The sequence below is a fragment of the Myxine glutinosa genome, chromosome 13 (assembly GCF_964187855.1).
Source record: "Myxine glutinosa chromosome 13, kmMyxGlut1.1, whole genome shotgun sequence".
NCBI classification, from domain to species: Eukaryota; Metazoa; Chordata; class Myxini; order Myxiniformes; family Myxinidae; genus Myxine; species Myxine glutinosa.
This window is the reverse complement of record NC_136273.1, coordinates 44,976,234-45,000,401: the sequence shown is the minus strand read 5'-3', so window position 1 is coordinate 45,000,401 and position 24,168 is coordinate 44,976,234. Positions and strand designations below refer to the sequence as shown.

At 41.2% G+C, this 24,168-nt stretch overlaps 1 protein-coding gene across 1 annotated transcript in view; it reads right to left on the bottom strand.

Annotated features, from left to right (window-relative positions):
* The window catches only part of LOC137438890 (uncharacterized), a gene marked incomplete in the record, with an annotated part of 494,558 nt that overhangs the window by 72,976 nt on the left and 397,414 nt on the right, over positions 1–24,168 (bottom strand). Inside the window, 7 exon segments of the mRNA XM_068134344.2 lie at positions 2,946–2,999; positions 3,262–3,315; positions 5,453–5,560; positions 5,817–5,870; positions 6,231–6,284; positions 12,048–12,101; positions 17,662–17,715. Of these exon segments, the coding sequence (XP_067990445.2) occupies positions 2,946–2,999; positions 3,262–3,315; positions 5,453–5,560; positions 5,817–5,870; positions 6,231–6,284; positions 12,048–12,101; positions 17,662–17,715 (432 nt within the window).

The window sequence follows — 24,168 nt, the reverse complement described above, 5'->3', positions numbered from 1 at the left end:
ACAATTATGTCGCAGACAATCAAGTGGTGCTGTGAAACAGCCTCCTCCCCCAGGATCACCTTTGTGTCCCGGAGGTGCCCCCTATCTCGCCTACGCACCATCGGGTAGTCAACGGTTGTCGTCGACCCACCTGACGTGTATGTAACAAGCTTATTATCCTCTTTCTGGAACTGAGTATTACAAATCAACAAATCAGCTCCATCAGCAAACTCCAAAATCCTTTCACCTTCTCCATTTTTCGCACCATATCCGTAACCCCCATGAACTCCCTCAAAACCGTCCATACTCCTTCCCACATGTCCATTTAGGTCTCCTCCTACCACAACAACTTCCTCATCTTTCACGTTTTCCATCAGCTTCTCTATAGCACACCAGAACTTGTCGTTCTCTTCATCGCTCCGACCAACCTGCGGAGCATATCCCGAGATGATGTTCACCAAGAGCTTTCCAATCATCATTTTCACCATCATCAACCTTTCACTCACTCTAGTCACACTCACCACACTGTCTACAAACTCCTCAGAAAACAGGACAGCAACCCCATGCACGCCCTCCGGGCACCCTTGCCACGCAAACTTGTATTTCTGTCCCTGCCTACCCTTCACTATTCTCACACCACTTCCCTTCCATCTCATCTCTTGCACACAACATATGTCCACTCTTCTTCTGACCAATACTTCCACCACTTCTCCTGATCTCCTTGTCATTGTCCCTACATTCCATGTCCCAAACCTCAGAAATATGTACACCTGTCCCATGTCCCATGGCCACACCCATATGTAATGATTATTTCATCTAGTCATCCACATTAAATGAGCTTCTGATTTTTAGAAGTTATTTAATATTTAAATATAAACAAATTTAAATTTAGACAAAAAGAAGTTATTTATAATATTTAGGTCTGCAGCCTCCTCACTGTCTGCAGACCTGGACAAAATCACAGACTGGTCAAACAAGTGGAACACATCTTCCAATTCTGACAAATCTCACACTCTTGCTACGTCTCTCCGAAAAGACCGACTGGACAACCCTCCCATCCACTTTCTGAATAATCCTCTCCAAGAAGTTCTGTCACTCAAGCTTTTGGGTCTCACTATCTGCCATGATCTTTCCTGGGAAAACCACATTTCCAAGCTGGCCTCCAAAGCCAGTCGCCGACTGGGCATCCTCCATCGTGCGAAATCCTTCCTTGGCACACCAGAGCTCCTCACCACATACAAGGCTTTCATCCACAGCTCAATGGAATACTGCTCTCCCCTCTGGGCTGGTGCTCCTGCCTCACACCTAGCTCGGCTTCACGCTGTTGAAACCAAAGCTTTCAGAATCATTGGAATGTCCCGCAATGAAGCTAACTCCGGGGGCCTTTCACTCACTCACCGCAGGCAGGTTGGTGGTCTTTCTGTTTTCTACCGACTCCTTTCCGGCCTAGCTCTTTCGCAAATGAATGTGCTACAACCTTCATTGTGTGACCCTTAATCATCCTGTCAAGTTTGTTTAAGATTGGATAAGTAACGACGGAATGTATCGCGGTCAAAAAATCATCAGACAGACAGACACACACAAAATAGCGTATTTCAGTATGTTTATCACATCATTGCAACTCCCATCACACATTACATTATATGATAGTACCTTAAACCAGGCACATCTTCCGAAAAATATAAGATGTCCACCAACCAGCACGTCCTTCGTATAGTTTATACTAGAGCGAAGGTTACGGCAATTAACATCATCACGTGACATATTTAAATTGCGAAACAATTGTTTTTTCTAAATGTCTAATTAAGGCTCATTGTGGACCCTTGGCATACGTTTATGCAAATTACAAGGACACTATTCGACAATGGACAAATGCATACCATGTATGGGATTTGAAGCTGGGTTCTGATCATCACGAAAGGCCAGACGTTTGCTCGTATTGAACAAAGTCAGGAGAAACAAACGATTATCCCTTTGATGAGGATCCGAGCGAGCTATTTATTTACCTGCCATGTCGGAGAGGTCAGAAAGGAATATAAATATCAGGAACTCCATCATGGATGCTTTGAAAATGCGCTGTACTGTTCATGGATAAAAGTTCATGAAGGAATCATGAATAAAAGTCCCCACTGACTTTGAAATTGAACAAGAAAATGTCAACGTATTTATCCTCTCTACTTCCATTGCTGTATATACCTGCAAGGACTTGCTGCCAGCCCTCCATATAACTACATCGATAATTGATTTAAAAAGAGGTGTGCAACAGCAATGCAACACTGGCGGCAAGGTGCAAATAGAAAAATATTAGCAGCATCTCCATTTTCATGAAGTCTACATTGGTGTGAATATCAGACTGAATGATATTCTTCACACGTAAAAAGTTCTTCTTTTATCCACCCCTTTATCCACATGATCCTGGGGTCCCCGAGGAACTTGTAGTTACCTCTGCCACTGTCTGTCTGTGAACAGGATATCTCACGAAGTTGTGGATGGATTCGGACGAAACTTGGTGGACATGTTGGGTGTGTGACGAGGAATAATTGATTCAATTTTGGTGAAGATCCAAATATGGATCTGGATACAAGAATCTAAAATAATTTTCAAGTGATTCTTCACCATTGATTCATAAGGCCAAGAACAAGACGATTAGATTTTGCTTCAGGTCCAGATCCAGATCCAGTCCATCAGTGGGATACAAAAGGTGAACTGTTCAGCCTGGCGGAGGTATGCTCTCTACCGATTGGCATTCTAATTTGTACATGCATCACATGTGGAGTAAGGACATGAGACATCAATGTACTTTTACATGAATTACAGGGTCATTTGTAGGCAATGGAAAAGCCAACAGTGTACTGTATGTTTAATTATAATGGTTCCTTCGATATGATAAACCTTAGATCCCAGCATCATGAGCCTAGTACAGCTCAGGTGGATTAGCCAAACAGGTTTTCTCATCAAACACTCACCTTCTCTCCTTTAAGTCCCGGTTCACCTTTCAGTCCAGGTAAACCAGGTGGGCCCTACGATGGTCAGGGGCAAATGACACAAAAGCGATATTTTTACATTGAATTGGTAACAAAGTTACACATCTCGTACTAGCGCGCTGCAAATTCCCATATCAACCACAAGCCTATGGGACATTCTGTAGGTGTAAGTCATGGAAATGCAATGGATGGATATCACTCAAACATTATAATCCCTTAAATTTGCATATCTGTCAAGTGAACGAGTATTAAAGTCAAGACCACCATGTAGTGTTGGATAGAGAGCTTTGCCACTTACAATTGGTCCTGGTGGACCCGTCATCCCTGGTGGACCTGTAATTCCATTCTTGCCCTGTGCAAGAAAAAACATATATTATATACACTAGCAACGGTACCGGCCCTACGGACGGGGCTTCAATTGGGAGGCCCAAATGAAAAGGCAAAATATCAGAAATTGAAGGCTTTTTTATTTTAAACGATTCATATAAACATCCGTTGAATCATGTCACACGCAAATCATCCAAATTTATACAGTACATGGCGCCCATTTTGAAAAAAGATTGAATTCTGCAAAACAGAAGCGGCCGCTACACGTCTTTCTCAGTCGCACGTTTATGTGTGAAGAGTGCGCACTGAATCTGTAACACGGAAGCGGCCGCTACACTTGTTTCTCAGTCGCTTTGCACATGCTGCCATGTTACTTCGGAGCCGCACATTTATATAGGAAGAGTTCGTCAGGAGTCGATCTACTTTCTCCTGGTACGTAGAATTTGAATAAAAGCCACATCACTGTTCATATCGGTAAATATTATTCCATCGTGTTTGGAAAAAATGGAAAATTGGAAAGCTTGGAAAAACAATATAGCCTATTTTACTCCAGGGGGTCCCTAGGATTACCCACCCAAAATATCGTTGCGATCAGTCCAGCCGTTTTTGCGGTATCTTCGAACGGACAGACAGATGGACGGACATTTGGTGAATTATAGTAAGATACATACATACATACATACATACATACATATATATATATACGTATATATATATATATATATATATATATATATATATATATATTAGTGGGGCGGCTTAGCCCAAATATTCAAAAGAATTGTGCATTTTGTGATACAAGCACCAAATTTGGCACAAATGTACATTAATATGTTGCGAACATTTTCAGATATTGGGCCACTTGAAATTCCGTAATTTTTTTTTTCAAATTTTTTCAAATTTCGTAATTTCAAATTTTTTGGGTGACACCGTCACAATTTCGGTCTTCGAGGCCGGCCGATAGGCAAAGTGTGACCGGAAGGGACGAGGTTCTCCTGACCACGTGGCCCTCGATCTGGGAAGCAAGAGGCGTGCCATTAGTGGACGCGCCCCTCACGCCCGACTTTTGGGCGGCCCCGGCAGGCCGTTTGTTTTGACGTTCCGTGACAGGCCCCGCACCCCCACCTCCGGGCCGACCGGAAGCTTGTGCCGAGTACATCATACCTGAACAACTCAGTGAGGCAGAACACAGCAGTGCACACCAGGGTGACCCCTTCAGTGCATAAACCAATTAACCTGTCCACTGCAGGGCATATAGAAATGAAGTTATTTTCTGCATATAATAATAATATAAGTTCAGTTCTATATAACAATTTCTGTTATCACCACTACCACTACAACTACCACTACTACAAGCTTTGTCTGGAATTTTGTGGACTAACAGACAAACAGACATACAGACAAGCTGGGATCAAAACATTACCTCCTTCCACCATTGAGTGTAGAGGTAAACATCATGGAAATTATATCATGCCCTAGATTTAATTCATGCTTACCCGTGTATTTGCTTCACTGGTTCACAAGGTCTTTTGCATACATGTAATTCAGACTCTCGTCTTCATTGCTGACCACACAATGTTCGCAACATATTAATGTACATTTGTGCCAAATTTGGTGCTTGTATCACAAAATGCACAATTCTTTTGAATATTTGGGCTAAGCCGCCCCACTATATCGGCCGGCCTCGAAGACCGAAATTGTGACGGTGTCACCCGAAAAATTTGAAATTACGAAATTTGAAAAAATTTGAAAAAAAAAATTACGGAATTTCAAGTGGCCCAATATCTGAAAATGTTCGCAACATATTAATGTACATTTGTGCCAAATTTGGTGCTTGTATCACAAAATGCACAACAGGTTTGCTATGCTGCTACACTATATATACTGTATATAAGACCAGACTTCAGATTTACAACTAATGATTATAGCAGTGTACTTGCACCAAATGGTGCCAAATGAGTTTTCAAAGTCAGTTTGACCCTTTTAGGTAACTACAGGTCATTATGAAGACATGCAGTAGGTACAGCACAGAAGGAAATATGTAGATGAAGGAGGCATTGGGGAAACTAGATAAATTGGATTCATAAGAAGCTTCACATCCACTGTGCACTTATCACAGAGTGAAATAGCACGATGACAGAAACAAAGTTTTGAGTACGCACACCGGATCCTGGGATACCCCTGAGGCCCTCGGGTCCTGTTGGTCCGGGAATTCCAACTGGCCCTGTGGATCCGGGGTTCCCGGGAGGGCCGTTGATTCCTATTTCACCCTGGAAAGATCAGAGATATAAATAAATTCACAGAGTTCTTACCGTGCACGAGATCGGTGCAAAGAGGACCACACATGCAAATACAATTGATCAAAATGATGCCTAAAAACCAAATATTGTTGATAAACATGCTTCCTATCGATAAACATGATAAACATGCAAAGTGTCAGAGTTAACTTGTTTTAAGTAGCTACATTACTTTGTAAATGCCAATGTTAAAAAGCGTGGCCTAACTCTCAAGCATGCAATGGTTTACCTTCAATCCCCTTTCTCCATGAGGACCCTCGGGCCCATGCGGTCCTGTTTTGCCCTGCAAGTATCACAAGCAATGATGAGTCCTATTTTTTCTCTCATTAGCTCCCGAAATACATGTATATTATGTGCAAATGTGGGTAAAAAATGGTTGAATGCTCCATCTGAACATATCTGCATCAGACTGGTTAAGTGATGTGTCAGTCAGGCTACATTTTAATGGCATGTGACGGTTTCCTCTGAAACGGTCATATATTAAAGGGGGCATGGCCTGTCATGGTACAATCTGGTGCTATTTACAATTATTAGCTTAATGTGTAGGCCCAAATTAATCAAAGTCATCTTTCATTCTGACAACATTAGTAATGAAGTCTGATCAAGTCCTAAATTTGCTGTTATCCTGAATGCTCGAACTTACACGCTTCCCAGGATTACCAGGGGGACCAACTTCCCCTGTGGGACCAGGACTACCCTGTAGGAAACACACAAGTACACAGCATTACATCATCCACATTTCAATGTGTTTGTGTGTTTACATTATTCCTTCACTTCCACGCGACTTTGCCTTGTCGTGAATCGCATAGCCGATCAGCTCTTATGTTGAACATTTGTGTCCATAAATATCTGTTTCAAAGCCCCTTAAGTGACTCTCCAGTAAGGACATTGAGACCTTCACCATGATTTGGCCAAAGCTCACTGGCTGGAACAATGTCAAACATGCTTTTGTAGGAAAGAAAATGCAAGGGAAATGTAAAATGTCCGAAAAATAAGACAAAATAACAAATGATGGAAAAGCGTTCCGTATTGAACAATCCTGCAATTGCACATTGGTAAAAATGAAACATGTCACATTAAATCAGTGTGTTCATGTTTGGACAGGTCACAAAAATTGAAATTATTGTCATTAAAACTAAAAGCTGCACTTGCTTGTGATTTTATATTTTTGTGGAGAAGTTAAGGTTAATGGAAAAATAGTACACAGTATATCACGGTGGGTCGTGTGACCCAAGACAATGGACAAAGAAATGGAATGCTTTGCAGAATATTGCCATGGCAATGATTGATATATTCAGCTTCGCTCGCCAAGCTTTTCATTTTGCTTTAAGCAGTGGCCATCGAAGGTTGCACAGTGAAGAGCATGACCTTTTTTTTTACCCACGACAATGACCCAAGACAATGGAGCTTACAATCAAACTGGTTGTGAAGCAATGCTAACACGTGCTCTTATTTTATAACTTTCGCCGTACTAAAAATTACTGTAGCTGTAAACGTCTAAATAAGAAGCTCATTCTAATCACAAATTATTGATTAACTTGAGCTTATTGCTGCTTGCAGAATTCAAGCACAAGATAGTTCATCAAATATGTAAAATTCTTTCACAATCCACATCATCAAATATATAAAGCTTATATTTATAATCTCTGTACGAAGGAAGATTTTTTCAAGTACATTGGTTGGTCGACTTTGTTATTCTGTCTGTTTGTCTGTCTGTTTGTCTGTCTGTGTGTCTGTGTGTCTGTCTGTTTGTTACTTGCCAGAATAGATTCAAGCAAGTATGTTGGTTGGTTGGTTTTTCTGTCTGTTTGTGCGCAGTACTACGTCTATATCGTTGCACATAGCATCGCCATACTTTACACACATATTTGCCTTGCCCTGGAATAGACTGTGCCCAATTTTTAACTCTCTAGGCCCAAAGTCAAGCTCAAGGTCATCCAAAACGATGATCACTCAATCATTTGCGCCTCCCAATTGAAGCCCCACCCTTAGGGCGGGTACCGTTGCTAGTAATATATAATGGCGATACAACAATTTTTACCGCTTTTCTTTGAAGAACGGGAATGAAGGGGGAGGAGCATGTTAATATGTCTGGTTGAAGGCTTTGGGTGGTGAGGGGGCTTGAAGCCAGATTTTAATCTTACAGCCGCCATATTGGTGCTCGTCGTCACTGCGATGCAAAGCGAAAGACGCCTCAGAGCTGTCACATTCACAATTGCTAGGTCGTATGTACTCCCGATACGTGTTTCCTTCATTGTAAAAACTACCAAGTCAACAGTTAAAAGGATTTTGAGCCGATAGGTGTTACGGCCTTGGCAAGATCGATGGAGACAGCGATCTGTTAGCTTATACACCACCCAAATAGCTATGTGGAATTCTCTCATGTCGAGATTAAACCCATGTCGTATGAACTTTGGCAGAGGTCATTATTTACTTTTAATGATCCAAAATGACCGATAAAAAAGTACATTCCGGCAACTCCTCGGTCTCTGACCGATTTTTCATCTGTCTGTCTGCCTGTCTGTCTGTTTGTCTGTCTGTTTCTGTCTGTTTCTGTCTGTTTGTCTGTGTGTTTCTGTTTGTTTGTCAATCGCCTGCAGGTCAGAATTCTAAACCGATCATCATGAAATTTTACCAAGTTGTAGAGGTATTCACAACTGAGAAGCCCATTGATTTTGAGGTCAAAGGTCATGTTGAGGTCAAATTTGTTAAATCGTCATTTTTCATTTGATCAAGTTGAAGGTTGAACAAGATTTGCATATTGGATCACTGAATTGGGAAACCAACGATTTTTGAGGTCAAAAATCAATTCCAGGTCAAACTTCTAAAATCATCAATTTTCATCAGATTGAACCCGAGCTTTGATTAAGATAGTCAATTTCATTCTTAATGTTTTTATGACAATTTGATGTATCCATGGCAACTGTTTCTTTTTACGGCGGGTGGGGGGGGGGGGGGGGGTGGATTTTGCAAGTATTGTGCTCTGCACAATGTCTTTCTTATTTGTCTGTTTGTCAATCGCCTGCAGGTCACAATTTTAAAGACTGGTGCAGGCTCAGGTGCTTTCCCCAGGGAAATCTGTATTCTGAGCAGATCTGGATCTTGCCATGATTCAAGTGATGGGAATCAATGCAGATATCAGTCAGTCAGCAAGAGGAGCCCACTATGCACGCTTGACCCATTTCTGGATAAAACCAGAATATTGAGAGTTGGTGGATGCATAAAGAGAGCAGCAGTGCCAAGAGATGTCAAACATCCCATTCTGCTTCGACATCACAGCCATATCAGTAGCATCATCATCGACCATTATCATGTTGAGAGTGGTCACCCTGGTCGTGGCGTGACGTTGAATGGAATTCGTCAAGCTGGATTTTGGATAGTTGGAGCCAGAGCCCCTGTGACAATGCATGTGTTAAGATGTGTGACATGCCGGAAACATCGAGGTGCTCCATGTGGGCAAAAGATGTCTGACCTACCACAAGACAGACTGGATCCAGCTCCACCTTTCACGTATGGTGCCGTCGACTACCTTGGCCCATTTATCATCAAAGAAGGACGAAAGGAGCTCAAACGATGGGGAGTAATCTTCACTTGCATGGCATCACGTGCCATTCATATTGAGACCTCCAATGAGCACAGACTCCTTTATTAACGCTTATCGGAGATTCATCTGCAGGAGGGGCCCCATCAGACAGCTTCGATCGGACAGGGACGCCAATTTCATTGGAGGCAAGAGCAAATTGAATGCCACCCTGGCTGAAATGGACAATACGAAAATTTCGCAAACGTTACTCCAGAACAGTTGTGACTGGGTTGTTTTAAATATGAATGTTCCCCATGCCAGTCACATGGGAGGAACATGGGAGAGGATGATTCGCTCTACCAGAAACGGTCTATCGGTTCTCCTACAGTAGCATGGACAGCAGTTGGATGGCGAGCTGTTGAGAACTCTCATGATTGAGGCAGAGGACATCGTGAATAGCCGGCCTCTCACTTACGTCGACATGAGGTCCCCAGATTCTCCTAAACCAATTACACCGAGTCAGCTGCTGACGCTGAAATCCAAGGTGGTTCTTCCTCCACCAGTCGTGTTTGTTCGCCAAGACCGATATTGTCGTCGCAGATGGCGTCGTGTGCAGTACCTGAAAAATGACTTTTGGTCACGGTGGAAGTCTGAGTTTCTACCTACCCTGCAAGAACGAAAAGAGTGGACAAAACCCAAGAGGAGCCTCATTAAAGATGATATTGTCATGATGGTGGATGACTCACTACCAAGATGCCAATGGCCGTCGGCTTGTGTAATTAAGGCTTACCCTGGACAAGATGGACACACCCGGAAGGTCAAGATCCAAGTTGGAAAATCTGTATTTGAGAAACCCATCCACAATATTGCGTTGGTGCACTGGGCATCCACTAACGAGGAGCCAAACCTCTAATGGACTATTGAACAATGTAGATACATGTTGGATTATCTTGCTTCAAGAATTCAGTGTTTCTCTGTACGCTTGTTTTCAGTTGATGATAATTTTGAATACCTCAGTTGTGGGTAATTGCATTTATTGCATCATTGTAACTGGTAGATTTGGGTTTATTGATCGTTTAAAGATAATTAGAAATGCCAAATTAGAGGAGCCATGTCGCTGTTGTTTGAGCAAGTATTATTATTATGACTTCCTGTGGTGGCTGGGCGCTGTATTAGCATTCTTGCACTCCGCCTTCTCCCCGCCATACCGTTTTTCCCACGACGAGCGAAAGAACTGATCGGCTCCACTTTCGATGTTTTCTCTTTAATACCGACCCTTGGATGGAGGTAAGCTGAATCTCAATTTATTGTTGAACCTCTTGAAGTAACTTTAGGCAAATTATTGTATTGTGTGCTGCAAAATGTATCGTAGTAGGTTTTGTGTAAATCATATAGCAAGTTCGTTATGCCGCCATAATTAACGGCGTGTACTGAATGGCTGTATTTTTCCTTTTCAGTTTTTACGTGAATTAAAGACACGCTTTTTGAAACCAAGACAAGTCTCGTGACCTCTGAGCATTATAGACAAAGTGTGATAACCGCCACACTATGTGTGTGTTACTATGTGTGTGTGTGTGTGTGTGTGTGTGTTACTATGTGTGCGTGTGTGTGTGTATGTGTGTGTGTGTGTGTGTGTGTGTGTGTGTGTGTGTGTGTTACTGAAACTGAACGAAACTGTCAGCTGAAGGAGCAAAATAATGTCTACTATGTGCGTGTGTGTTACTGTGCGTGTGTGTGTGTGTGTTACTGTGCGTGTTACTGTGTGTGATACTGAAACTGTATTAAACTGAACGAAACTGCCAGGTGAAGGAGCAAAATAAATCATTGTCTTACATGAATGGTTTATTAAATTGCAGAAGGCACTGCATGGCACTTCGTAAGCAGTTTGTGAGTGTAACATCCATGGGTGTCACTCCACTGCATCAGAGTCCACCGTACCTGTGATATATTTTTAAAATTCGCTCTCGATGAATGACCCAGATTGCGTATATCGTATTCCCGTCAGGAGGCGATTCATTGTTACCCGGCAACGCCGGGTACTTTTGCTAGTCATAAATAAATGCAAAGAATCAGATTGGCAATCGGTGAGGTAGGTTTAAGTCATTGTCAGGCGGGCTCACAAAATGAAAATTGTGTCGAGACTCGAAAAATAGAAATAAAAATGCAATAAGTTTTAATGCGATGAAACCTTACAAGTGAAATGAGTTCTTCAAAGCTAATACAAGTTAGTAATTATTTTTGGTCAAATATACCTTTGTATAAATTCTTCACCGACATTTGGTTACATGTGAGCTTAGCCAGCAGATGAGTCAAACAGCAGATGTGTTCGAATAACTAATGGTTTGTACATCAGTTATTTACAAAGTTAGTCACATACATACATCAGTTAGTTACATCAGTACATCATCAGTTAGTTACATACATCAGTAAGTTACATACAATCATCAGTTATTGAAACTGGTGAATTTAAAATAAGCACGAAATTAACAGTAAGGAAGAAATTAGGAGCACAAACGAACAAAATAATGAAAAGCGAGAAAGAAACGTCAGCAAAAGCAGTGAATCAACCAGCCTGCGGATGCCATTTGCACCTTTGAATGGATTCAACACTCAAGAGAAATGGTGAATCAAATGGAAGCAGTCTCCACCAAAGTAAATTATGAACGCATAAAGACATCAAGACAGACAATCAGCCAAAATGGCCAAAGGCAACGGAACACATAGGTTTGCAAAAGTTTCAAAAACACCAGTCCCGGATAGAGAGGTGAAGAGATGCAAAGCAAATACACACCACAAAACAGACCGGTGTTATGAGATAGAAAGGGAAAGGTTGAGAAGCATAAAGGTAGAGAGAGAGAGGTGGAGAATGAGGGGAAGATCAATAGATAGATAGAGAGGTAGATGGAGATATGTAGAGAGAGAATATAATTTTCTCACCGACTCCCCCTGATCTCCATTCTCCCCTGCCTCGCCCGAAACACCATCTTCACCCTAAAATTTCCACAACACACTCGTGTTTTTATAATACACTTAAACTTCATTTCTGATAGCCATAAAAAAATCAGAACTCTGAAAATACAGTTCAAAGAAAAATATTTTAATTATTAAATAATAATTTATTATTAAAATAATATATTAATATAATATATACAATATATTATTATACTAATATAATATATATATATATTAATATAATAAAAATGATTCATTCAAATAATGTTAATATAATGCATAATTATATAAAAAATAAAAATACACAAGTGTTTTTATAATACACTTAAACTTCATTTCTGATAGCCATAAAAAATCAGAACTCTGAAAATGCAGTTCAAACAATATTATTTTTATTATTGAATTAGAATTCATTATTAAAGTAAAATATTAATTTATATATATATATATATATATACAGTATATATATATATATATGTATACATATATGTTAATATAATCAAAATAATATATTAAAATAATATATTAATATTATATATGTTAATATAATGAAAATAATATATTATATTATATATATATATATATATATATATATATATATATATATATATATATATAGTATATATATATATATATATATATATATATATATATATATATATATATATATATATATATATATATATATATATATATATATACACAGACTTGGCATTTAATATGGTATATATTTTTTTTCTTGACGGGTTTACTTTCTGAACTCGGTATATCAATCTGGTGAGTTTCTTTTACGCTTCGGTGATTTCTTTGTTAAAAGAACCATGTCACTGATTGTCTGTCGCAGCAAGAAGTCAATAACAGGATTATATCACAGGTGGCGTGACAAAATGTGCGGACAGGTACATTTGACGATTGGCTTCACAATCGGGTATATAAGGGTTGTTGCGTTCTGTATTAGTGGAAAACAACTGCTGCACGTCTACAAAAGTTATTGCCGCTTCCCCTGGAGATGGTCCGTCAACTCGACAATGTTGTTTGTCATTTAGTGGTGGCTTTACGAAATTCCGGCATGAAACAGCGTGCTATTGCTCGGCAGTATGGCATCACTCAAGGTCAGGTGTCAAAGATCCTGAAACGAAATGCTCAGAGGGGTGTCCCGACTCCAATACCGAGGTCAGGACGTCCCCGCAGAACCACAAGGAGGGATGATCGCCAGCTGCACCGGTTAGTCCGCAATGGCCGTACCAAGTCAGCTAATCGGCTTAGGGCTGAGTGGCAGCAACTGACAAATGTGCCTGTATCCAGAAGGCTAGTCAACCAACGACTGGTTCAAGCAGGCTATCGTCCCAGGCGTCCCCTGAGAAAGCCACGTCTGACCAGACAAAACCACCAGCGCCGATTGCAGTGGGCCAGAGAGCACCGTCAATGGCAGCCAGGACACTGAAATCACGTGATCTTCAGTGACAAGTCTAGATTTCTGGTCTCTCGTCAATATGGCCAAGTCCGAGTGCGCAGACAAGTGCATGAAGCCCACAACGAAGATTGTATAGTGCCAAGAGTCCAAGCTGGAGGTGGTGGGGTGACCGTTTGGGCTGCTTTTCATGCAGGGGGCAAAACTGACCTGGTTGTTCTGAATGGAAACCTGAACCAGTTCAAGCACAGGGCCATTCTGGAAGAAACATTGCTTCCATTTGTTCGTGCAGCCTTTCGAGAAAACTTTGTCTTCCAAGATGACAATGCACGGCCTCATCGTGCTCGCATGATCCAACACTTTCTTGCTGACCGTGGTGTAGAGCATATGGAGTGGCCTGCCATGTCCCCGGATATGAATCCGATAGAGAGCTTGTGGGCAGAATTAACGCGTCAAATCGACAACTTGGACCAGCAGCATGCCTCTGTGCGTGAATTGCAGCAGGCTATTGGAACTGCATGGCAAGCGATTCCTGTCCAAACCTTGGCAAATCTCGTTAACAGCATGCCTCAACGTGTACGTGCTCTCCTGAATGCTCGGGGGGTTACACGAAGTACTGAACTGTAATTTTGCTGTCCGTAATCCCAGTCGTAATTTAACTTTTGTTTTTGTAAAAAAAAATTCTTGGCTCATGTGCAAAATAAAGAGATACTTCTGGAAACGCACAGAAGTTTAACACAGTACTGTCCGTGAATTGAGTTCGATATCAGTTTGCATCACTTTCAAGGATCAATTTATTTGCTTCGAAATGTCAAATGTGGTTTTTGTTTCTTTTAAAGGTCACATCAACAAAATCTAGAATAATTTCAACATAATTCCAATGAACTTTTGGTTCTAAGTCATCTTGAAAAGTAAGTTCACCCCCACAAAAAAAAATTCCATATTAAATGCCAAGTCTGTACATATGTGGCGCACCACGTAAAAAGGGAGCTTCCGGGTGGTCAGAAAACGATGAAAAGTCAGTTTACCCAAGGAACACCCATAAGCCCCCTTTTCCCCTTTTCACGTGGCATGCCATATATATATATATATATACAAACATATATATATATCGGTAATAGCGAATTATATATATATATATATTTACATATATATATATATATATATATATATATATATATATATATATATATATATATATATATATATATATATATATATATATATATATATATATATTTTTTTTTTTTTAAACACGCATGTTTTTTTTAATACACTTGCACTTCATTTCTGATTGCCATAAAAAATTAGAACTCAAAAAATGTAGTTCAAACTATTTTTTTTATTGAAAAATAATATATTATTAAAAGAATATATTAAAATAATATATATATATATATATATATATATACATATATATATATATATATATATATATATATATATATATATATATATATATATATATATATATATATATATATATATATATATCTAAATATATTGTTGCGGATCTACTGCCGGCCTTCTCCCCTTACCAAGGGGGGGGATTAGTCCCCTTGTCTTTGACTGGCCTGGCGGGACCCGGGACCTATGACGTCCCTCCTGGACAGCGTGAAATAGGGTATTAGGACTAGAATTCGCTATTACCTAATTACTCGCGCTGCCCTGAAACGAGGAAATAAGCCCCACACGCACCAAGCGTGTTGAGATGCCGAGCGGTGCGTACACGCGATCCGTGCCGTTCAGATGGTGAACCCGGTTCTCGCGATCTTATTCGTGCCACGCTTAGTCAATGGCGAAATCACAGAGGCGATCGAATTGGAAAAAGGAATAGCAGCTTCATTTACACTATACAATGGTTCAAGCAAAAAGGGACACAGTGCAGCCTTAAACAGTCTTACTTACTACCCAGGACAAACGGGCCCGTCTCACACATACACCCTCACACGGGGCTTGCAGCTGCAGGATTATGGTCCGCGTCCAAGGATGGCTCCCGTGCAGCTCCCTCCGGTCTCCGGCTCGTCCCATGCGATGGTAAGAGGAGAAGGCAGGAGCTCTCCGCGTGTCATCTTGTACGCACAGGGTTATTACGGGGCGATTTGGGAGGGAGCGGACTTCGGCGGTTAATCACTGGCAGGTTTATCCGCGTATACTCGCGTGGCTGAACTAGGCGCTATTCGCCACCGGCGCATCTGGCTGCAGCCGTGTACTCGTACCGCCAACGCCTCTTCTTCTTCTCCTCTGGCGAATACGTATTACTGCGAGATACAGTTCAAAGCCTCAAAGTGAGTGATGTGAGTCAAGTTCTCCTGCCGCCAAGTCCTCTCTGTAACAAGTGCTCACAATGCGCTCGCCCCCTCAAGTCCTTTCAACAAGTCCTCTCCCAACAAGTCCTGTTCAAAGGCTTTGTGCAGCAACTTATATAGGCACGCCCTGCGAACCTTCTCGAACTTACCAGACGCGCCTCACCATGCCCTGTCGCTAGAGCCCTGATTGGCTGGTGGCTCTTACCGTCATCGCCTCTGATGCTCCGATCTTGACGCCGCCCCCACCCCGACCCCGCGCTCCTCCTTCTCAGGCCTACGTCGTGTTACTCGACTAGTGAGTGAGCAAAGGGCAGCAAATGCTGTGGGCAGCCAAAGCGTAACAACTGAGCGGGCAGTCAAATGGGGCGCGGGATCAATTACACCCATAGAGGTGGAATTGGAGGGTGGACGCAAAAATGACCGGGACCTAATCTCCTGTCTTTACACAACGCAGATATTAATAGGAGAAATGGCCTATACTTACACATACTATGACATAACTAATACTACAAGTGGGCCTACGTGTTGCTCGTGGACTAACTATGGGGGGCAACCCTTTAACCTTTAATGATCAATATGTGCAAATCTCAAAACCGTAGCAATATATGTGTGTGTGTGTGTGTGTGTGTGTGTGTGTGTGTATATATATATATATATATATATATATATATATATATATATATATATATATATATATATATTCATATAATAAAAATAATATATTAATATAATCTATAATAATATTAAAATAAAAAACACTCGTGTTCTTTATAACACTTGAACTTCATTTCTGATAGCCATACAAAAATTAGAACTCTGAAAATACAGTTCAAACAATATTATTTTTATTATTGAATAATAACATTATTAAAATAAGTCGTTCAAACTGAGGGATTGCGGAAAAAAAACTCCCCAAGTCTCATGATTCCATTCGTGCTAAAACTTTCCAAAGAGGATTGCACAATTAAATTGCATCATCATGGTTAATACCAAAACTTCAATATGTTTGATCGGATAGCCGAGGGGCATGTTTTCTCGTTTATCCTGAGCTTGAATCTCGACCGAGCTATAAACTACAATCCTGGTGTTTTACATTTAGGGCGATTCATCAATGTTTGTGCCGTCCATTAAATTGACGTTGTAAGCTGATGGTCCTGTGTGCCAGCATTGGTCGTTAGTTAAAGTCAAAATGTGTGCACCTTCAATCGAGCATATCTTGCGTCGGAATGCAGACCCGTCCAGGATTGGTTCTAGCCTGGAAATGTTTCTCGACTCGTCGTGATATGCCCCGGATCTCTGTCAAGAGTACGGCCTGCAATTACTACTCCATGTTATTAATTTACATATAAATTTGCTTCTCATTGCTTCATGCTTTGGGTTAATTTAATCAATAACTTATTTCAATGTACTTTAAATCCAACTACTAATGATGTATTTCATAAGTCACCTTGTTTTTATTATCTTATATATCTGTTTCCCTCTTTAAAAACTTTACATGCTTTTATTCACGATGGTAAACAGTATACTGTGTTCATTCAATTTATCAGAAGTCATATAATATCAAAATTATTATTTCTTCCTTTGTTCATTCGTTTTAAATTTGTCTTTTTAGATTGGTAGACATGGATTTGCATGAGAAAGAAGAGTACATTTTTTTAAACCTATATAGAACTATTGGATTAGATAAGAAACATATACATTCAATGAGAGTAGCCATCACCAATTTTTTTTTTTCATGAACAACCAAATCAGGACATGTGTAAGATCAAGTAGACCAACAGTAAGCAATCACTTTACAATTAATTACTGAGGTAAGTTAATATCTAGAGGCTAGTTAATATCAATTTGTTCTGCTATATTTCAAAGGTAACCAACGTACAGATGGACCGGGTTCTCCTGGTATTCCTGGTTCTCCTGGGAATCCAACCGGGCCCTGTTGAAACAACAATTTTAAAGAATGAATTTCACTCAATTGTCTACAAATGTTGCTCAATCAGTCAAGAGTGGTGCCTCATGTGAGGAGATAAAACCTCACTGGAACAAATAATTACTGGCTTTCCACTGTGAGCACTTAATGCGAGAAAAAGGTAAACAAGAGGGAGAATTGCTTTGCAATACATGTCCCAGACCAGTCCCAATATTTTGTATCGAAAAGCCATTCCAATTTATTTAAATTGATGAAACGCCCTGATAATCAAAATAGTTCTGTAACTTCATAAGAAAGCCATGCACCAAGTTTCAGATCAATATGTTGAAGGGCAAGGGGAAAACGTCGAAAAAAACCACAAGTGGGACGCATTTGATGATTATGTGGCGACACTTCCACTTCCTCTTGGGGATCGTGAAAATTCATGCGTTGTGTGGAAACTCCCATTTCCGAAATGATCGAGACGGTCGATGAACGGCTTGACGAACGTCAACCCAGACTTGAACAGGATGCAGCAAGAAAAAGAATGAGACGGAAGAATGAGACAGTCGAAGAACCTCAACGCAGACTCGCACAGGATGCTGCTGCAAAAACAATGAGCCGGGAGAACGAGATCGTCGAGGAACGTCAACACAGACTCACACAGGATGCTGCTGCAACAATGATGAGGTGCGAGAACGAGACCGTCGACGAGCATCAACACAGATTCGCACGGCATGCTGAGCAACAAAGACGTTGGAGGGCTCAGCAAACATATCCAACCGTAGCCATAATGAATCCAGCCGAAGTATTGGATAATATTGTTCAAGAGCATAATTGCGGTCCGATAACGTCACCATGCGTGTACTGTTCTGCAAACCATTTCACAAATGAATCAACAGGACAAGGTGGTGGATTTACACTGTGTTGTTCCAAGGGAAAAGCTAAATTACCTCCACTATTTTCCATACCTGCTCGACTGCAACAACTTTATCAGGGTGACGATGGAAAATGTCACCACTTCCGAGTCAATATCCGGAATTACAATTCGGCATTAGCTTTTGCATCAATGGGCGCTCAGATCTCATCTCGTCCAGGAAATGGACCGTACTGTTTCAAATTCCACGGTCAAATTTATCATCACTGTGGTCCATTACATCCATCACATGTACATGAGCAACCACAATTTGCACAGTTATTTATTTTGGATAGAGCTCAAGCTACAAAGGAACGTATGAATCGACCTGAGAATCACAGATATTTGCAAGAATTGATGACAGAACTGCACAACATACTATCTGACGTTAATCCTTATGTCACATGATACAAGACTATGTTCGAGCATGAACAGGAAGAAATCAGGAAAGCTGTCCTTGAAGATCGCCTCCCTTCTACCGTGGAAATGCATTTTCGTCGACTGTTTGCAGACGACCAAAGACATTACAACATACCAACTGCTGATGAAATTGCTGCTGTCTTCGTTAGTGGACAAGATGGTGAACCACCTGCAAACAGGGATTTCCAGGTTCATTTGCATGACCAGAGCTTACACAATCTCTCTCCACTTTTCTCTCACATTGATCCCATGACCTATCCCATTCTCTTTCCACTTGGCGAGCCTGGATGGATGATAAACATGCCTCACCAGCGACAAAGTACGGTTCGAAACAAAGTAACTCATTGCAAATTATATGCCTACCGATTGGCTATTCAAAATGAATTCAGCACTATCCATTCTTCGGGAAAATTGTTCCAGCCGCATGTTATCAATGGATATTGCAAGGCAGAAGCAAATCGACTGCAATACTTCAAACAAAATAAGGAAACCCTTAGAGCCATGGAATACAGAGGACTGCTGGACCACGTCCAGAACGTTGCTGCTGATAACCAACGTCCTGTCGGTCGTATCGTCATTTTGCCGTCGAGTTTTGCAAGGAGCCCAAGAGCTATGCAGCAAGATGCTATGGCCATTGTTCGAAAATTCGGAAAACCAGATCTCTTCATCACCTTCACGTGTAATCCAAAATGGACAGAGATACAAGAAAACATTGGACAACACCAACGAGCTGAAGGCAGACCAGATTTAGTGGCATGCATGTTTCATCTGAAATTAAAAGAGTTAATCGACGATGTAATGAAGAAGCACGAGTTGGGAAAAGTAAGTGCATTTCTCGACATCGTCGAGTATCAGAAGCATGGCCTACCGCATGCCCAGATATTACGCTGTGCCAAGAAGACAAAATTTGTACCGCCGAAGACATTGACAGAATTGTTTCCGCACAAATTCCTAATTCAAATTAGTCACCGGAGATCCATTCCTTGGTGAAGTCTCATATGATACATGGTCCGTGTGGAACTTTAAATCGCCATTTGATTTGTATGAAAGATGGAGTGTGCAGTAAAGGCTTTCCAAAAGCGTATGCTGCAGAGACACTTGCAAGCGTGGATGGCTATGCGCTTTACAAGCGTCCCCCAAATGGACTCACCATAACCGTTCATGGAACCGATGTTGAATGCCAATTTGTGGTCTCATTCAATGCATATTTACTGAAGGAGTACAGAGCACACATCAATATTGAGGTTTGCGCAAACATAAAAATATAAAGCACTTATTTAAATATGTGTACAAGAGACATGACTGTGCTGGCATCGAAATTCGAGAGCGCAGGAGAGTGGAGGTGGACAAAATAAAGACCTACTTGGACTGCAGATATGTCAGTGCCCCAGAGGCAGCATGGACATTGATGGAATTTGAAATGCACAAACAATCTCATTCCATCATCAGACATGTGGTACACTTACCTGAATTGCAGACTGTTGTGTTTAAACCAGAGAGAGTTTCAGTTAAACCAGAGAGACCCTGAGGCACGAAGTTATATGTATCATGACATTCAAAAACATTACGTATTTTAAGATGGACGAAAGACATGGAAACTTAGACGCAGGGGCGGCAACAAGGTTATCGGACGCATGGTTTTGGCAAGCCCTATGGACATCGAGCGCTTTCATCTTCGTGTACTCCTGCTGCACTGCCCTGGTAAAACATCATTTGAAGATCTCAGAACCGTAGATGTTGCAGTTTGTGAAACATTCAAGGATGCAGCCAGCAAATAAAATTTAACAGAAGATGATAAAGAATGGGACAGGTCCTTAGCTGATGCAGTTATCTTTGCCATGCCACAACAATTGAAATCTCTTTTTGCAACACGATACATATTCTGCACACCAACATACACGTCGGCACTGTGGGAATAGTTTAAACACGACATTTCTAAGATTTTGTGCACAGCGGCCATGTCTTGGAACAGAGTATTGACATGGCATTGCGAGAAATACAGTCCTTCTTCCTGAGAGATGGACAGACCTTGGAAGCATTTCAGTTACCAGTACCTCCAGACACTGTTGATCATTCAAGCAATGATTATCACTTATCAGTATGTACCGGGAGATGAACATGAAAAAGGTGAAAACAACAGACAACTACTAAATGATGACCAAATCAAAATTGTAGATGAGGTCCTACAGGCCGTTCAGCACAGGGACCAGTACACAGGCAACCGGTTGTTTTTCGTTGATGGACCGAGCGGAAGTGGCAAGACCTTTCTCTATAATACGCTTCTGCACATCTTGCCAATGTTGTTTCGTTTGGTTCTTCCATTGGTGTACTCGGGCATTGCAGCAACATTGCTAGCAGGGGGGCCGTACATCGCACCATAGATTTAAATTGCCAGTGTCCATTTTGGAAAACTCCACATGCAGCATATCACCTATGAGTAAAGATGCAGATGTTCTAAGGAAGGCCAACCTATTCATTTGGGATGAAGCACCTATGGCTCCAGCATATGCTTTAACGGCTGTTGATCGATGTCTCCGGGATGTAACCAGTAACAACATTCCTTTTGGTGGAAAGGTCTTATTTCTTGGTGGGGACTTCAGGTAGGTTTTGCCCGTTGTACCACGCGCTGCACCTGCAGCAATCATCGCCACATGCATCAAGCGTAGCAAGTTGTGGCCAAAGTTCAAACAGCTGAACTTAACATCAAATATGAGAGCTAATGATGACAAAGAATTCTCAAAATGGTTGCTGTTGGTTGGAAATGGGGCTGTGGAAACAATTATTATTGACTCAGATTTAATACGACTGCCTGATTGTATCTGTGTAGAAGACAACATTTCTTCAGCAGAGGCTGTTTTCGGTAATTTGAAAGATATCCATTCAAACTATGATGCACTGGCACAACGAGCCGTGTTGTGTCCAAAGAATAAATCCACATTTGTGATCAACAATGAGGTACTGGATGCATTTCCTGGGGAAAAAAAGAGGTACTTCAGTGCTGATTCCATTGTCTGTGATGACCCTGAAGAGGCACTAAATTATCCATGGAATTCCTAAATCAATTGACTCCTTCTGGAATGCCATTGCACAAACTTCGTCTCAAAGATGGTGTTGTCATCATGTTACTCCGTAACTTTGATCCTAAACAGGGACTGTGCAATGGTGCAAGATTGGTTGTTAAAAAATCGTTGCCTAACATAATAGACCCAGAAATAATTTCTGGCAGTCACAAAGGAACACGCATATTTATACCCAGGATTAGTATTGTACCTTCCGATACAACACTACCATTCGTACTCAAACGCCATCAATTTCCAGTTTGTGTGGCATTCTCTTTCTCATTAAACAAGAGTCAAGGTCAAACATTACACAAAGTTGGGATTTACTTACCATAGCCCGACTTCAGTCATGGCCAATTATATGTTGCAATTGTCGCGTGCTAAACGATTTGAGGACGTGAAGGTAAAGGTAGTCAGTAATGGCCAACAGGGAAAAATTGATGGCCATAGTGGAATCTTCACCCGTAATGTTGTTTACCCGGAGGTCCTGCAGTGACACCATTCCAGGCAACCAAAGGAGGGCACGAAGGAAAATAGTTAATTACTCCAACACATTTAGCAGTGGTGATTGAACAGACCATTGCTGCTGTTTTGATGCTTTTCACTGCTGTTTTGATGGTGTTTTGATGGTGTTTTGATGCTTTTTTACTGACGTTTTGATGCTTTTTCACTGCTGTTTTGATGCTTCTCCACTGCTGTTTTGATGCTCTCTCACTGCTGTTTTGATGCTGTTTTTTTTTTAAATAAAAATTTCATTTCAAAAAATAAAAAAAAATTCAAAAAAGGTCTCACCAGGATGACATATAATTCACCGAAAAAGTCATGTACATTTTTTCTTTTATTCTAATAAAACCGAATTAATGATGATGATAAACAACCACATAATATTACAGTGATGTTGAATTCTGAGTGAGAATCTATCTATAATTCCAGTAATCTCTGTTTGTACGTTTGTCTGTGACCGCTGTTTCTCGACAACCACGGGTCCGATATACTTTTAACTTGCCAGGTATATTGCTGGGGACCCGAGGATGTGCCTTTTCAAGGTTTCATATTAATCGGACAATTACTTACTGAGCTATGTCCAAAAAACGATTCAACCAATCAGAGAGCAGCGAGCTATCACGTGTGCCGAACGTGGCGATCAGACTCTGCCTCGGACGGCACATTTGACAGCGTATTCATTTATTTCACGTTGGAAAACTATGTTGCCGTTAAACTATGTTTTAAAACGAATTCAAACTGCGATTAAATTAAAACGATTCATCGTAACTGCGATTTGCGAACTTCCGGACAGTGAAGACTGTCCGGCAGCACGCTTTCCGGCAGCCAATCACAGAACGCTTTGTTGCGTAGGCGTGGCCGATGTGAGAGCGAGCGGAGCTGAGCGCGTTACGAGCTGACCGCCATTACGGTTCGTAATTCGATTTCTTATGCGCATTATTTCTCCCAATTCAGTCAGAGCGAAGGGCGGAAGCGAAGAGCGTTGTTTTTTTTGTTTACGGGCGTACGGGCGGGGTAGAGCGTACGGGTAGCGTATTTTTTTTTTTTTGGCAAGGAACGGGCACCCACGTACGGGCAATGCCCTAGTCTATCTATAATTCCAGTAATCTCTGTGTGTTTGTATGTGTGTATGTGTGTGTGTATGTTTGTCTGTGACCGCTGTTTCTCGACAACTACCGGTCCGATATACTTGAAACTTGCCAGGTATATTGCTGGGGACCCGAGGATGTGCCTTTTCAAGGTTTCATATTAATCGGACAAGTACTTACCGAGCTATGGCGATTTCTTTACCAAACACCGCAAGCCGTTCGCTTTGGACCAAACCATTTCATGTAAATAGAGGGGGGGGTTCTGTGGTCGTTGCGAATGGACCAAACCATTCATGTAAATAGAGGGGGGGGTTCTGTGGTCGTTACTGCCACGTGGTTTCAAAGTTTTTTTTTGTTGTTGTTGTTTGCACGCATGTTTTTTTGCACCCACGTACGGGCACGCCCTAGGATGTTTACACACACACACCCCTACACAAATTTTTTTTTTTTTTTTTTTTGGCAAGGAACGGGCACCCACGTACGGGCACGTCCT